General features: G+C 46.9%; 1 protein-coding gene and 1 pseudogene across 2 annotated transcripts; both read right to left on the bottom strand.

Annotated features, from left to right (window-relative positions):
- Positions 1–1,631: 1,631 nt before the first annotated feature.
- On the bottom strand, positions 1,632–5,038 carry LOC110298081 (cytosolic 5'-nucleotidase 3A-like; annotated as a pseudogene).
- A 6,412-nt stretch (positions 5,039–11,450) lies between these two features.
- On the bottom strand, positions 11,451–12,717 carry LOC110299185 (homeobox protein MSX-3). Of its 2 annotated transcripts, none has more exons than XM_021168818.2 (2): positions 12,489–12,717; positions 11,451–11,851 (listed from the first exon to the last, which is right to left on the bottom strand). In XM_021168818.2, the coding sequence occupies exons 1-2, from the start codon at positions 12,700–12,702 to the stop codon at positions 11,451–11,453; spliced, it is 615 nt and encodes a 204-aa protein (XP_021024477.1). In that variant the 5' UTR covers positions 12,703–12,717. The 2 variants fall into 2 exon arrangements, with proteins under 2 accessions (XP_021024477.1, XP_021024478.1); XM_021168819.2 differs by having other exon boundaries at positions 11,688–11,851; positions 12,421–12,702.
- Between the last annotated feature and the right edge of the window lie 1,824 nt (positions 12,718–14,541).

Raw genomic sequence — 14,541 nt, 5'->3', positions numbered from 1 at the left:
GGCATCTGTTCTTTTTCGTGTGTTCTTGGACCAGACAGAAAATGGAAGGATTGTGAACCATGAGTATTTTGTTTTCAACACCAAGTGTTAGGGAGATTTGTGCGGTCTCTGCATTGCATAGAAGCTGTGAGGGAAGGTTCCAGCACAGCCACAGGTCGGTCCAGGGTCCTCACTCTCTACGAGACATTCTTGTTGTCTCTGTACCCTCCCCAGCCAGTTAAACACCACTAGGATGTGGTATCTGGAATGGTGCAAGAGGAGACCCTGGGCAGGACGTTGCACACACATTACAGGAATATTGGGGCAGCCGTGTAGCAGATGTTGAGAGAACTCACAGGCATACAGGTCCTACCATAAGCCTAACCATCCCAGGTCTGTTCCCAGTAAACCTCTTCTTTCCTGAGATACTGGAAGCTTGAAAGGAAAGGCAAACAGGAGAGCCATCTTCACTAAAACATAATCCATTTACCCAGATATACACGAGACCAGAGGTTGTTCTACTATCAATTAGCTGTTGCTAATGTCATATTTAAACAACACCAATGAGAGGTCTGAGAAGAAACACAATGTACCTCCTGAAAGTGAAGGTAGCAGAAACTGCCTCCTTGGTGGCAAAATGCCAGGACTACTAGGGAAGGCTTCCACTGCCCGCACAAGGTCACAAATCTAAGGAAGGCAGGAACACAGCATCTCACAGAGACCTTCAACAAAGAGAAATGCTGTACGTTTCTCTTTTGTTGTTGTTTGTTTTGAGATTAGTTTCAGTATGTGTAGGCACACATGAGCCTGCAGAGGCTCTGGCTTGGAGCTAGAGTCACAGACTTCTGTTGTGGTTGATGGGAATTGAACTTGGATCTTCTAGAGGAGCAATGTGTGTTCTTAACCGCTGAGCTATCTCTCCAGTCCAAGAGAGAGCTTTTAAAAGAGCCAAATGGAAATTCTGGAGGTGGAAGTTCAGTGCTTGAAACTTTTAAAAATTCACTGAAGGACTCCCAGGGAGAGATTGGATAATGCAAGTCAAGGAACTGAGAAAAGTGAAAAGACTAAGTAGGCTATATGGCTGTCATCTGGAATTCCAACACTGGGAAGACTGAGAGTTCAAGGCTAGCCAGGGCAACAGAGTAAATCCCGGATTGGGAGAGGGACAAGGAATAGAGAAAAAGGAACTTTTTAGAAAAATAGGAAAGATAATCTTAAAATTGATATGGATGCTCAAAAGAGTAATGCTAGAGATATTACCGTACCTGATTACAAATTCAAATACAGAGCTATAATATAAACAACCCAGTAGCTACTTAGAGAACCATTTTCTTGAAAAATCTAAAAACAAAAGAAAACCAGCATGGTAAAGGCACAAAAAGCAGGTAAGTAGATTAATGGGATAAAGTAACCAGAAATAAAATAATAATAATAATAAACAATGAGTGGCTGGAGAGAGGAATGAGGATAAAGTTAGCAGAAATAAGCTCATGTAGCTAAAGTCATCTAATCTGAAAAAGGTGTCAAATATACGGGAGAAAAGATAAACTCTTTCAGGTATGGTGCAGGGAAAGAGTGGGTGGCGTACATACAGCAGAAGGAAACCAGGCCCTTGGCTTTATCTGGACAAAACTCAAGCTGGATCAAAGGTCTTAATACAAGACCTGGAACTCTGAAACTGTTAGGAAGAAAACATGTCAAGATGAAGGCATGGGCAAGGGCTGTCAATGAAGAACCTAAGAATCTCAGGAAATCCAAGACCTGACGTGCAAGATGTACCAGAAATAGAGGCTGCACCATGAAGAGAATGGGAGCAGCTCCTCGCTGCTGTCTAACAAGCTATTACTATCCAGCTAAAGCAGTGGGTGTCAACCTGTGGGTCTCAACCCACAGGGCCACATAACAGATGCTTACATCACGTTTCATAGCAGTAGCAAAAATATAGTCACGCAGTAGCAACAAAGGTAATTTTATGGTTAGAGGTCACCACAACATGAGGAACTGTACTAAAGCGTTGTAGTGTTAGGAAGGTTGAGAGCCACTGATCTAGAGTCTAGGAAGAACTCAAGGCATTAAACACCAAAAGAATAATAGTACTATTGTGATGGTTTATGCTCACCCTAGGGAGTGGCACTATTAGAGGGTGTGGCCCGTTGAAGTGGGTGTGGCCTTGTTGGAGTGGGTGTGCCCGTTGGAGAGGGTGTGGCCCGTTGAAGTGGGTGTGGGCTTTTGTGTTAGCTGCCCAGAAGCCAGTATTCTAGCAGCCTTCAAATGATGATGTAGAACTCTCAAATCAACCTGCACCTTGCCTACCTGGATGCCGTCATGCTCCCACCTTGATGATATTGGACTGAATCTCTGAATCTGTAAGCCAGCCCCAACTACATGTTGTTTTTATGAGGATTGCCTTGGTCATGGTGTCTGTTCACAGCAATAAAACCTTCACTAAGACAACTATCAATAACTACACAACTGAATTGAAGTTATTAGAAGTGACCAATAAGTATATGAAAAAGAGAGATTCCACTTGACTTGTCAGGATTATAATCATCAATAAATGAGGACAAAGGCTGAGGGGGTGGCTTAGTACTAGAAATCAAGTATTGCACTTGGACAGGACCAGAATTTAGTTCCCAGCAGATATCAGGCAGCTCACACTGCCTGTAACTCTAGCTTTAGAATATCCAGTACATTCTTCTGGTCTCCACAGCACTTACACTCACATGCATAGAACCCCATACAGGCACACATATGTAACTTTAAAAAATAATATTTTGAACCTGGTCTCACTATGTAATCTGGATGGAACTTGCTATTGGAAGCCAAATTGGCCTTGAGCTCACAGAAATTTGCCTGGCTCTACCTCCTGAGTTGTGGGATTAAAGGCATGCATTATCATACCTGGAAATAAAATAGGTTTTTCAAGACAGGGTTTCTCTGTGTAGCCCAGGCTGTCCTGGAATTCACTCTGTAGACCAGGCTAGCCTCGAACTCAGAAATTCGCCTGCCTCTGCCTCCCAAGTGCTGGGATTAAAGGCGTACGCCACCACACCCAGCATAATATAACTTAAAAATAAAAATAAATGATTGGCAAGAGAGACAGCTTAGAGGTTAAGAGCATTGGTTCTTCCACAGGGCCTTCTGGTCCTCCGTTCAGTTCCCATTGTCTACATGGTGGCTTACAAGCATCCCATGGGATCCAACATCATCTTCTGACCATACACCATACTGTACATAGTACACAGACACATGCAGGCAAAATACTCATACATATAAAAGAAAAAGTCTCGGAAATTTTAAATGAAAGCAAAGTCTGGAGAAGATATTGGGAAAAAGAAGTATACTACAGGAATCAAAATGGTGGTGACTCAAAAACTAACAACATAAACATAAGCTACATCTTACTCCTCAGGACATAGACACACATAGAGCAAGGAGGGGGACAGATGATTGTGGAAACAGTGTTGTGGGCTGAAGAGATGGCTCAGCAGATAAGAACACTGATTACTCTTCTGAAGGTCCTGAGTTCAAACTCCAGCAACCACATGTAATGAGATCTGACTTCCTCTTCTGGAGACAGCTACAGTGTACTTACATATAATAAATAAATAAATCTTAAAAAGTGTAAAAATGTAAAACAAAACAAAACAATGTTGCAGTATCAGAGACACAGTCACTGTCTGACCCAGCAGCTCCTCCACTCTTAGGTCCATACCCCACGAAAAATAAAGATACATTCACCTAAAAAAATGAGTACATGAACCAAGTTCATTGCAACTCATATAATCATCAGCTACAAAAAGGATAGACAAGTGGGTTATGTGCATAGAACTGGAATATTTTTCAGCCAGAAAAAGAATGAGTAACTGATATGAACATGCTAAGAATGAACACTGGAAACTAAATAAATGAGAACACAGACACATACTCTCTGTCTCTCTGTCTCTCTCTGTCTCTCTCTCTGTCTCTCTCTCTGTCTCTCTCTTTGTCTCTCTGTCTCTCTCTCTCTCACTGAACAGTTCCATTTTTAGCAAAAGTCCTGAATAGTAAAAGCAACACAGGCAGAGTTCATCTAAACCACCTGCCATCCTTAGGTCCCCTTGGGGGTCCCCAGGCACAGCGATGTTGCTTTTGCCTTTCTGTTGGGCTGAAATAGTCTGTATTCCTCAAGGCACCGTCATGTGTGTTGGATACGTGAATTAGTTCTCCTTTGAATCCTATCAGCACTCCATTTTCACCAAATTCCATGAAATTGGATGCTACTTTGACATCAGAGTGATAAACTCCAGCCTGACAGATGCCTTCCTCAAGCCCAGCACTGATTCCAGCCAGAAATAGGAACACAAGGATACTGTGCTGTAGAAGAAACTCTCATATCCTTCTTTAAGCATAAGATCAGAGTCTGTCGCAGTCTCTTTAAGTTTGGCGTTTAGTATGTCCTTGTCGACAGGCAAACCATGAGATTTGATAGACAACTCTACCATGTAAGGGACTTTCTCTTCCACACTGTGAACAGGATCAGCTTCAATAGTGCAATACTGATCCTTTAACTGCAGCAATTTTCTTCCACATGCATCTGTAACAACTTTACAGTTGTCAATGAAATTATGCATGTTGGGCATCTTTTCTCATTGTAGGAAACCCTACTTAGTGTCATATCAACATCTGTTATTATCTCGACTTTGGCAGTTTCTCCTTTAGTGGAACCACAGATAATTTCTTCTACTGTTTTTTTTTTTTTGGGGGGGGGGTTGTTTTTTGTTTTTTTCGAGACAGGGTTTCTCTATAGCCCTGGCTGTCCTAGAACTCACTTTGTAGACCAGGCTGGCCTCGAACTCAGAAATCCGCCTGCCTCTGCCTCCCAAGCGCTGGGATTAAAGGCGTGCGCCACCACGCCCGGCCTCTTCTACTGTTGTAGGGTTCTTGATATGAATAAGCTTTTCAGAAATTCTGGCATCATCTCGATGATCCTGGTCTTGAGGTCTGTCTTTCTCTCCAAAGTGAATATGTCCTGGATCAGGAGCACACCCACCGTCACACCTGCCACCACTGTGCACATGCCATCACTTGACTGGGCACTGTGTCTACAGTGCCATGACCTCTGGGTTCAAGGACAGGAAGGCCTGCATCTGGCAAGCCCCAGAGTGTATGAGCCCAGGGGTGCAGCCACACACCTCACACTTTTGTTGTTGTTTCTGTTGTTTTGTTTTCTTTCCCCCAAAAAGGGTTTCTCTGTGTGGAGCCCTGGATATCCTGGAACTTACAGAAATACACCTGCTTTTGCCTCCCAAGTGCTGGGACTAAAGATGTGCACCACCACCCACATCTTTTTTGTTTTGTTTTTGTTTTGTTTTTTTTGTTTTGTTTTGTTTTTTTGTTTTGTTTTATTTAATGAGTGTGAGTGTTTTGCCTGCATGCATACCTGTGTACCATGTACATGTCTGGTGCCTGAGGAGGCCAAAAGAGGATGTTGGATCCCCTGGGACTGAGTTGTGGATGTTAGTGAGCCACCATGTGGATACTAGGAATTAAACCTAGGGCCTCTGGAAGAGTGGCCAGTGCTCTCAACTACAGAGCTGCATTTCTAGCTCCCTTTTAATTTTTATTATTTATTTATTTAGTTAGTTAGTTTTCTGAGACAGGGTTTCTCTGTGTAGCCCTGGCTGTCCTGGAACTCACTCTGTAGACCAGGCTGGCCTTGAACTCAGAAATCCGCCAGCTTCTGCCTCCTGAGTGCTGGGATTAAAGGCATGCACCACCACTGCCCAGCCCCCTTTAATTTTTAAAACATTATTACTTTATGTGTATAGGTTTATTGTCTGAATGTATCTCTATGCACTATGAGTGTGCCTGGTGCTGGAGGAGGCCAGAAGAGGGTATTGGATCTCCTGGGACTGGAGTTAAATAAGAATTGAACACAGGTCCTCTGGAAGAGCAGACAATGCTCTTAACCACTGATCTATTCTCTAGGCCCCCAAGGCCTGCTTTAAAGGGATTTTTAAAATTATATGTAAATGTGTGTCTGCATTCAGGTATGTGCACATGGTGTAAGTAGCTGTAGAAGTTAAAGGCATTGGATCCCCAGGAGTTAGAGTTACAGACAGTCGTGAGATGCCTGGTGTGGGTTCTGGGAACCAAACTCATAGTCACCTGCTGCCTGTAGATCAAGATGTAGAACTCTCAGCTCCTTCCCCAGCACCATGTCTGCCTGCATGCCACCATGCTTCCTGCCATGATGATAATGGACTAAACCTCTGAAACTGTAAGCCAGGTCCAGTTAAATGATTTTTTTTTAATTAGTTGCTACGGTCATGGTGTCTCATCATAGCAATAAAACACTAAGACTAGAGTTGTCCACTGCTGGGACTGGGAGGTGGAGCTATGGATGTTCATAACCCGCTCTACCTCTCTCTTTCCTTCTCTCCCTCCATTCCTAGTCACATATCAAATGTGTATGAATGCATGTATGCCCAAGAGATTCTTTCTGTATGAGCTTGCATTTTTCATAGTAGATGAAAAAGCTATTTGGATGCCAGGGTAGTGGCTGGGACCAGCAACGGGAGCTAGACTCCTCTGGGACAAGAAAGACAACATGCTCTCGGGCTTGCTTTGAACACAGGAATGGATGACCAGATAGGAAGCTCATGTTCAACCAAATTTTGTCTTCAGTCTACACAGAAGGGGCAGGTGGCACACCACTCTATCATTACAGTATTTCTTGTGTCTCAAGCCTACAACATCTAGCAGGGAGCCATTACTGTCCCTCTCCTTGAAGTGGCCCAGGAGACCTAATGCTACCAGATGTTTTCTATAGCAGCAGGAAATAGGCCAATGCTTACTGAACCCTAAGCAGACCTAAGAGCATACTTCACTATGATACTTCCCGCAGACTTGGAGCTTACCAACAAGCCTGTGATGACTTCCTGAGGGAGGTGTTTTCATGGCTGCACAGCTCCTGATTGGCCCTCCTCTTCTACTAACAGAAGTCACACTCTGAACAGTTGCTGTTGACCTCTGTTTACTGCCACCGGGGTTTGTTGTCCCCAAGCTTAAAACCATTGTTCATCTTTTTGAAGATGAACAATGTTGCATCACCATTCCATTCCTGAAATCAGGTTTATTCTAGAAATTCACAATTGATTTAACAAAGGAAAACCTCATTCCCTTTTAGTTTTTGTTTGTTTTGAGATAGGGTTTCACTATGTACCCTTGACGGACCTAGAACTCTTTCTAGACCAGCCTGGGCATGAACTCACAGAGATCTACCTACCTCTGCCTCTAGAGCTCTGGGAAAGGATCCCCAATAATCTGGAAACAGTGGCTGAAAACTTAACTGCCAATATCTCTTAGGTTGGAAGCATCTCCTTCAGAAGCCAAAAATGGGTCAATAGTACCTTGGTGTTCATACATAAGTCTCCAGTAGCCCAGCAAGCTAGGAGATGGAGGTAACTGCTGTGCAATTCTAGCCACCTGACCCAGAAAGTTGCAAATAAGGTAAGCGTGGTATAAAACCCAGAGTCACCCGCCAGAGCAGGTGTCCCTATCATTGTGCAAAACCACGTATGTTCAGAATAGAGATGAACCTATGGTTCTTCTCATAAAGCTTCAAAGATTACACCCCTTGATTGTTTAGAGGGAATGTTTGGCTGTGTGGTTTGGCTTTCTAAAAGCACAGATGTTATAAATGCGAGGTTATCTCTTCCCCTCACTTGGCCACCTCTGAAACTTAGCTTCTCTCTATTATCAACCATCTCTGTTTAATGCACAATTTTTTCTTAATAACACAATTAAATACAGTGTGGAATGCAATGTAACAGCAAGCTTTGTGTATATGTAAACAGTACTTCCTTAAAGTGAAAATGAGATTATCAGAACCTAGAGCCGACTGAATGACATCATTCACAATATTTTAGGAAAACGGTGGCCCTCTTAGTCGAGGCTTCCCTAGAACACCATCAGATTGGGAGCTGGGGAGGACTGAGAGCACAAGGAAGCCAGCAGACAGTTGCTCTTCCCTAACACCTGGCTTATGTTATTCAGCTGAAGTATGCTCACCGTTCCTCAAATAAGGAAGAGATGGCATTGTCCTTAAATGCCTGCCCTATGACCTTTGTCAATTGTGTATCATCTGTGCAGAAATACCTAGGAGGAGGTGCTGTCCTCCAGGTCTCCTACATCCAGAATCTTAGTGGGATCTGAAGAGTCCCTTCAACAGCACTGACCAGACTCCACCTTCTGAGTGGTCCATAGCACAGTACCCATGCCCTCAGGTCACTATGTTGGAGGTCTTAGTCCAGCCTCTAGACTCACACCCAGAAGGGACAAAGCTGAAAGGGGCAACCAGCTTCAGTTCTGTTTGGAAGCTAGTGGGTACATGAGCCCTGGTTACCTCCCTGGAGGTGATCATGGTCTTCAGGACCTCAAGGCTGTTTCCCCAGAACTCAGGCAGTACTCTGGCCACCCACACCCACCCAGCTTATCCATCAGGTCTCCATAATGGGACAGATGAGACACTTATGCTTTATGGGTAAGTCACAGTCTACTCCTCTGTGCTTAGGCTCTGTCAGAGGTTGCCTGTGGTCTATACCATTTCACTACTTGCCTATTTCTTGCCCTTCCTATTTCATGCTCAGAGAGGCATGGTCCACCCTGAATAGCTTTTAAACCACTTAGTGTCCTCCCTAATACAAGTTTCCAAGCCCAGAGCAGGGTCTCCAAACCCACCCTCAATGGTCCAGAATTGGCAGCTGAAAGAGTTTAGACTGGGAGCCAGGACTCTGGGATCCAGAAGCCCGTCTGTAAGATGCTGAATGGCAGAGGCCCAGAGATCTGCACTGGCACACTGAGCAAATCCTTTCACAACTGCCTCAAACCCTCTACTGGCTTTTGACCCCCCCCCCATCACAAAGATGCTATCTGAAATTGGGATTCCATCAGTGGGTATACACAGCCTCAGGTCCTAGCTGGGACCATCGGGGACCTAAGTTCTGCAGTAAGGTTTGTAGGCAGCTCCCTCCAGAAAAGTGTCAGCCTTGACAGGTTTGCCTCAGCCTTGTCCCAAAGGCAAACGCTACTGACAGATAGAGCACCTGTTGGTGTGATGTGAAGGTATGGATACATCCTACCTGCTAGACTACCAGAACCATGCCCACCCTGGGGGCGGGGGAGAGGACTCTAGGAACCAGTTGCATAATTGGATTGGCTCAGTGGAAGGATCTGAGGAGAATATGTCTGTCTGGGTATTTTGGGTCAGAGAGACAAACTAGCAACCTGACCAGCAGTGGCTGATCAGACTTTGGTGGCCCATGCCCATTGCATGCTCTTGGCCATGAGATACAGCTCTGTCACAGAGATATAGATCCAGTATGAGGCTGTAGGGTGGCACACACCCTGCTTTCCTGAAATGTGCATTCGATTTTCATTTTCCCATGGTATCAGGATTGTCAACTCATGGACCATGGTTGTACATGCTTGTGGTTTGGCTAATGCCTTCAGGTGCCTCAGAGTTGAGAGCAGAACCGAAGCAATGCTGAGACTCCTGTCTGTAACCCCAGGACTCAGCTGACTGAGGCAGGAGAATTGCTTTGAGTCTGGAGCTAACCTGGGCTACACTAGTAGTTGCAAGTACCCAAGGACCTGCATGAAGCAGACTTGGGTGAGATCTCAGGACCCGTGTACTGGGTCCTCTGCACTTCAGTATTTGCACACCAAGTGAGAGTCTTACCTCTTGAGAGTGGGTTAAAGTTTAAACAGCCCAGGCTGGGGGATTCTGTACAAGCACCTGAGAGAGACAGCTACTCTCCCTTGCAACTATCCTTCACTCTGCATCTCACGCCCCTAAAATTGAGCCATTTATTAAAAAAAAAAATCACATAGCTGGGCATTGTGGTATGTCTTTAATCCCAGAACCTGGGAGGCAAGTGGACCTTTGTAAGTCTAAGGCTGTCCTTGGAGAATAGCCAAGTCCTAGATCAGTTAGGGCTATATAGTGAAGATTTGGTCTCAAAACCAAACCAAACCTATCTGGTTTCCATTTTTCCAAGAGACACAGGGCAGAAGAATGTCAATACGTATCAATAGGCAATTCCATGCAATATTATCTTTTCGGTTTTATTTGGAGGTGATGGACCAGTGAAGGTCACAGGACAGCAGTTTTCCTGGAGCTGGCTTGGACTGCTGAGCATAGCCCAGTCTTTCCCTTCCTCCCAACCAGAGCATCCTAACCCTGGGCCGTCTATCACTGTGAAATTCCAGGTTCTCATGAACACACAACCAGCAGCCCTCTGCAGGCAGGTTCTTCCTCCCCTGCTCGAAGGCTGGCAGAAGGGGCTTGCCAAAGGTACTGGGCTGTGACTCCAGGGGACCGTTGTGAGCCCTCAACACACTCCAGCTAAAGTCTCCAGATTGCAGCAAAAGCGTCCTGTGGAAACAGCCATGGGGTGTATTAGTGCCTGTTGTCAGGTACCCTAAGGGCCTCAATCTTGCATGATAGGATTGAGACAGAACAGGATAGGACAGAACAGCTCAGTTGGTCTGTTTTCTTTCCTCAGATAAAGGTAAAATAAAGGTACGAGTCCGGATTCCTAAACAAGTCCTCCGTTTTTCTAAGGAGCGCCAGAATTACAGAGGCAGCCGGCACTCAGAGTGACTCTTCTGGGACCTTCACAGGCCTCGCTTCCTACTGCACCCACAACGGGAGATCTGAGGTGCTCAGCTCTCACTTTCTTCTCTTTATTGATTGGACACCTGCTGGCAAGAGGCTAGAGGTTGGTCCCTGCTGCCTTCAGCCCTCCAGTCTCCCCCCCCCCCCCAGCAGGCTCTTTTCGAAGAAGCTCAGAAGATGCTGCCGGGGGAAGCAGCCACCCTTACTTTAGGGCATGGCGCCAACAGTCCCCTCCCCTACTTCCAAGTCCATCCAGCGTTTGCCTCTAGCTCCTTGAACGACATATACTCTAAAAAAAATAATAATGGTGTAAAACCTAAAACGTGTAAAAGTTTCCGTTTAGTCACAACATACATTTAGTTGAAGAGACAGTAATTTCTAACCGTCCGATTATCTCATTTTTTATTTTGACTTCTTCTTATGGAATTTGTTTTCTTATGCCAGCTCAATGGAGCCTCTCTGAAGTCCTCGGTGTAGGGGCAGAGTGAATACAGGGAGCACACCCACCCCAGAAATACTTTGTAGACTGCTTTGTAAGAAATAGGAAGAACTGTTTTTGTCTGTTTCAAGGACTGTATGAAGGTGTGTTTTCTTTCAGAAAAACAGATTGGTGTGGGCATGGTTTTAGGAAGGCTTAAAGTATTTGTAAGATGTCTATAAATAGGCTCCAGTCATCAAGTATAACGCCGTATAAACGGGGGGGGGGGGCACAAAAAGACTAAAATGAAAGTTACCAGGAGCATCAGCGGCGGGCGGAACTGTGCGCAGCCCTGAGCCTAACCAAGAGGTTAGGACTTGATTCCATGATCTAAGACAAGTAGTACATGCCATAGGCCGCGACAGGCCCAGCGAGGATCCCAGGAACCGCGTTGCCGCCGAAAGTGGCCGCGGAGCTGTGCAGCTGGGTGCCCAGCGGGAAGGGCAGGGCAAACGCCGCCGGCAGTAGTGGCTTGGCTGCCAGCTTCAGCTTCTCCAGCTCAGCTTCCTGCAGCCGCTTGGCTTTAGCTCGGCGGTTCTGAAACCAGATCTTGACCTGAGTCTCAGTGAGGCTCAAGCTGCTGGAGAACTCGGCGCGCTCCGCAATGGATAAGTATTGCTTCTGGTGAAACTTGCGCTCAAGCGCCAGCAGCTGCGCGGTGGTGAAGGGCGTCCGTGGTTTGCGATTGGTTTTGTGTTTGCGGAGGGTGCAGGGTGGAGGGCTCGGGGCACCTGAAAGGAAAGAGAAGCGCAGGGCGAGCGCTCAAACTCTGGCTGCACACCCCTATTTCGACCGACATTCTTCCACCCTTACAAAGAAAGGTTGGTGCTCCGTGGCTCCGTGAGCGCTCCGCTCAGCGGTCCCCAAAGCCACGTGGATAAGCAAACCAAGGAGGCAGGGGAGTGGAGGGGGCGCCCTAGACTTAGGTCTGCTCTTCCAACCCGTGATCTTGCACCCCAACTAAACTGGGGACTAGCTATTTGGAAAAAGAGCTAAACTGGGCCTGGAGGCTGTCCAATAACCGAAGATGAGTAGCGGTCAGGTCTCCAAACAGATCAGTTAGCTGTCGGGGGCATACGCAAAGTGGGCAAGGGGCGCAGGAGCGTGAGCGACCCGGAGCGGAAAAGCATTAAGGGTATTTGTTGTGGGTTGCAGACCTCGCCCAAGAAGAGACCTGGACCTGGCGGTTGGGCTGTGTACAATGTTGGGCGCCCACCGCCAGTTATCATTGCTCTTGGACTGAGCCGGTTAGTGGCTAGTAATTAAGTTCGGAGCAACAGTGCGCATACCCCCCACCCACCTTGGACTTTCGAGCCTTGACAGCGCGGTCGCTTTTCAGGGCCTGAGACCGGGAGACTGAGCACTTACGTGGGGGACAAGAGTGCGCGACTGGAGGGGGCCAGGCTCCAGGCTTCGAGGCGCCGGGCGGCCTCTCCACCCCCAGCTCCCCAGACTCGGAGCCCGGTACGCGCTCAGCCTCCAGCAGAGACTCGACGCTGAAGGGGAGTGGTCCGTGCTCTGTGTGGCCCCCGCCGCGAGCTTCGAGCCCCGCCGCGTTCATGTCGAATGTCGCCCGGGCCATGCATGGGATGGCGGGTGCGGGGCTATCCGCCCGGCTGGGATCCGTGGGACCCAGCGGCGGTTTATTTTGCTAGGACCCTGGGCTCTGTGGTTCTCGGGCCCCTCCGCACCCTATAAAAAGGTAGCACCGCTTTCATGCGCCGCTACCCAATGGTTGTTTCAGCCGATGTGCGGGTCTCAGTGCGGGTTGGATTCAGTGTTTCGGGGGCGGGATCGACAGAGAGGGGCGGGGTTTCTGTCTGGGAACTGAGTGCCCCGAGACCTAGGGTAGCATTGTCGTGCCCACGTCAGGCTTTCGGGACTTACTGCCGTCTGTAGGAACGCTTATGGAGCTCCTCCAGCGGGAAAGGCTGAGGGGGCTGTCAGTCTTGGGTAAAGAGATGGATGGCCTCAGCCTTCTGGAGTGGAGGAATGGACTGCGCGCGAGCGCTCCTGGTGGAGCTAAGTCCAGGCATCAGTTCTTGATCTTGCTGGGACAGTGAGCCTCCGCGCTTAGGCAGAGCGCAGCTATGGGCTCGTGCCTACTACAGTGCTGTTTAATGAGGCTGATCGGCTGTTCTTGCTGCGTTCCTGGCTCGCACGTGTTTTAGTCTGCACGGTGGGGTTCGAATGGGACCAACACCTCTCCTCTACTGATCTCTTGAGGTCGAGTTGTGGCATCTTTTGTTTCTCTTTGGTCTCTCTTTGAGCTCTTGGAGCCTCCAAATATTTTCTGGGCCATTAGCAACTTCGAGGGCTGAACTTGCGTCCCAGTTTGGGCCAGGAATGGGCTAGAAAGACGCGTCCTGGGTCCCAAGCGCAGAGGCCAAGGGAAGATGGTAGAGACAGATCTCTTAGAGGAAGTTAGCATACTAGCCCGTCATGCAGGCACCTCAGGGTGCTCAAACAGCTGGATGCTGGGCGCATCGTTGTCTTCTGGTGCCCTGTATTTGCCCGGCGGCCGAAGCAAATTCCTGAAAGGCCGCTGGAGAGTATCTCTGGTGATGCAGTCTTTCCCTGACCAGGCAACCAGTGTGGGAACCGCTTGAAGGCGCTAAAAAAAAAAAAAAAAAAAAAAAAAAAAAAAAAAAAAAGCAAAAACAAAAACAAACAAACAAACAAACAACCCCAAAAAACCCGCCAGCTAAGGATTCTAAGGAAGGGTGGATCTGAGGCCAGATAGAGTTCCTAGCTCCTGGTAATACTTTCCCCCAAATCTCACGGTTCCTTTGGTTTTAAAACAAAACAAAACAACACACACACATCACCAAACAAACAAACAAAAACATTCTTCTATGCTGCAAAGCAAACTGTGGCGGTAGCGCCATGAAAAGAAACCAGGGCTTTGACTTTAGAATACATTGGGAAGTTGATTTAGGAAATAAAGTCTGATTAATATCCTAGAGCACAAAATCAGCAACCTACATCTCTCTATAAATTTGTTTTAGACAGTCAAAAGTACTTCAGTGGAGTACAGCTTTGGGGCTCAGTCTAATTGTTGAGCTCAGTCAGAGAAATTAATTAAAAAGTTTTTCTTTGTGTAAAGTTTGAAGCTGCTCAAAGGGGCTAGCAGAAGATTCCTGGCTGGCTAGGCCTAGCGTCTGTTTAATTCTTGCTATAATCCCAGACTGACGACTGCTGCTGTCTTGGAAGGCAGCTATACTCACCATTATGCTACCAACACTTTGCCTGCTGCTCTTTAATGTAACAAAGATGTTCTGAGTTGATTGATGATAATTACATCATCAAAACACTGGCAGGAATGCACAAAGAAGATAAACAAACAAAAAGAATAAAGGACAACTTGCCTGTACCTGAGCAATGTCCCCCAAAGTGGCCTCTGATGGGAGGAAGCAAGAGT

The sequence above is a fragment of the Mus caroli genome, unplaced genomic scaffold (genome assembly GCF_978045245.1).
Source record: "Mus caroli unplaced genomic scaffold, Mus_caroli_1 scaffold_8, whole genome shotgun sequence".
Lineage (NCBI taxonomy): Eukaryota > Metazoa > Chordata > Mammalia > Rodentia > Muridae > Mus > Mus caroli.
The sequence above is the reverse complement of the archived record's forward strand: the minus strand, read 5'-3'. Positions and strand labels throughout refer to the sequence as shown.

What these genes read in the sequence shown, in the direction of transcription:
- LOC110299185 (XM_021168818.2), bottom strand. Translation starts at nt 12,702, where the DNA reads ATGGCCCGGGCGACATTCGACATGAACGCGGCGGGGCTCGAAGCTCGC. An exon ending in CGCGCACTCTTGTCCCCCAC is followed by an intron (nt 11,852 to 12,488) that starts GTAAGTGCTCAG and finishes CTTTCCTTTCAG; the next exon opens with GTGCCCCGAGCCCTCCACCC.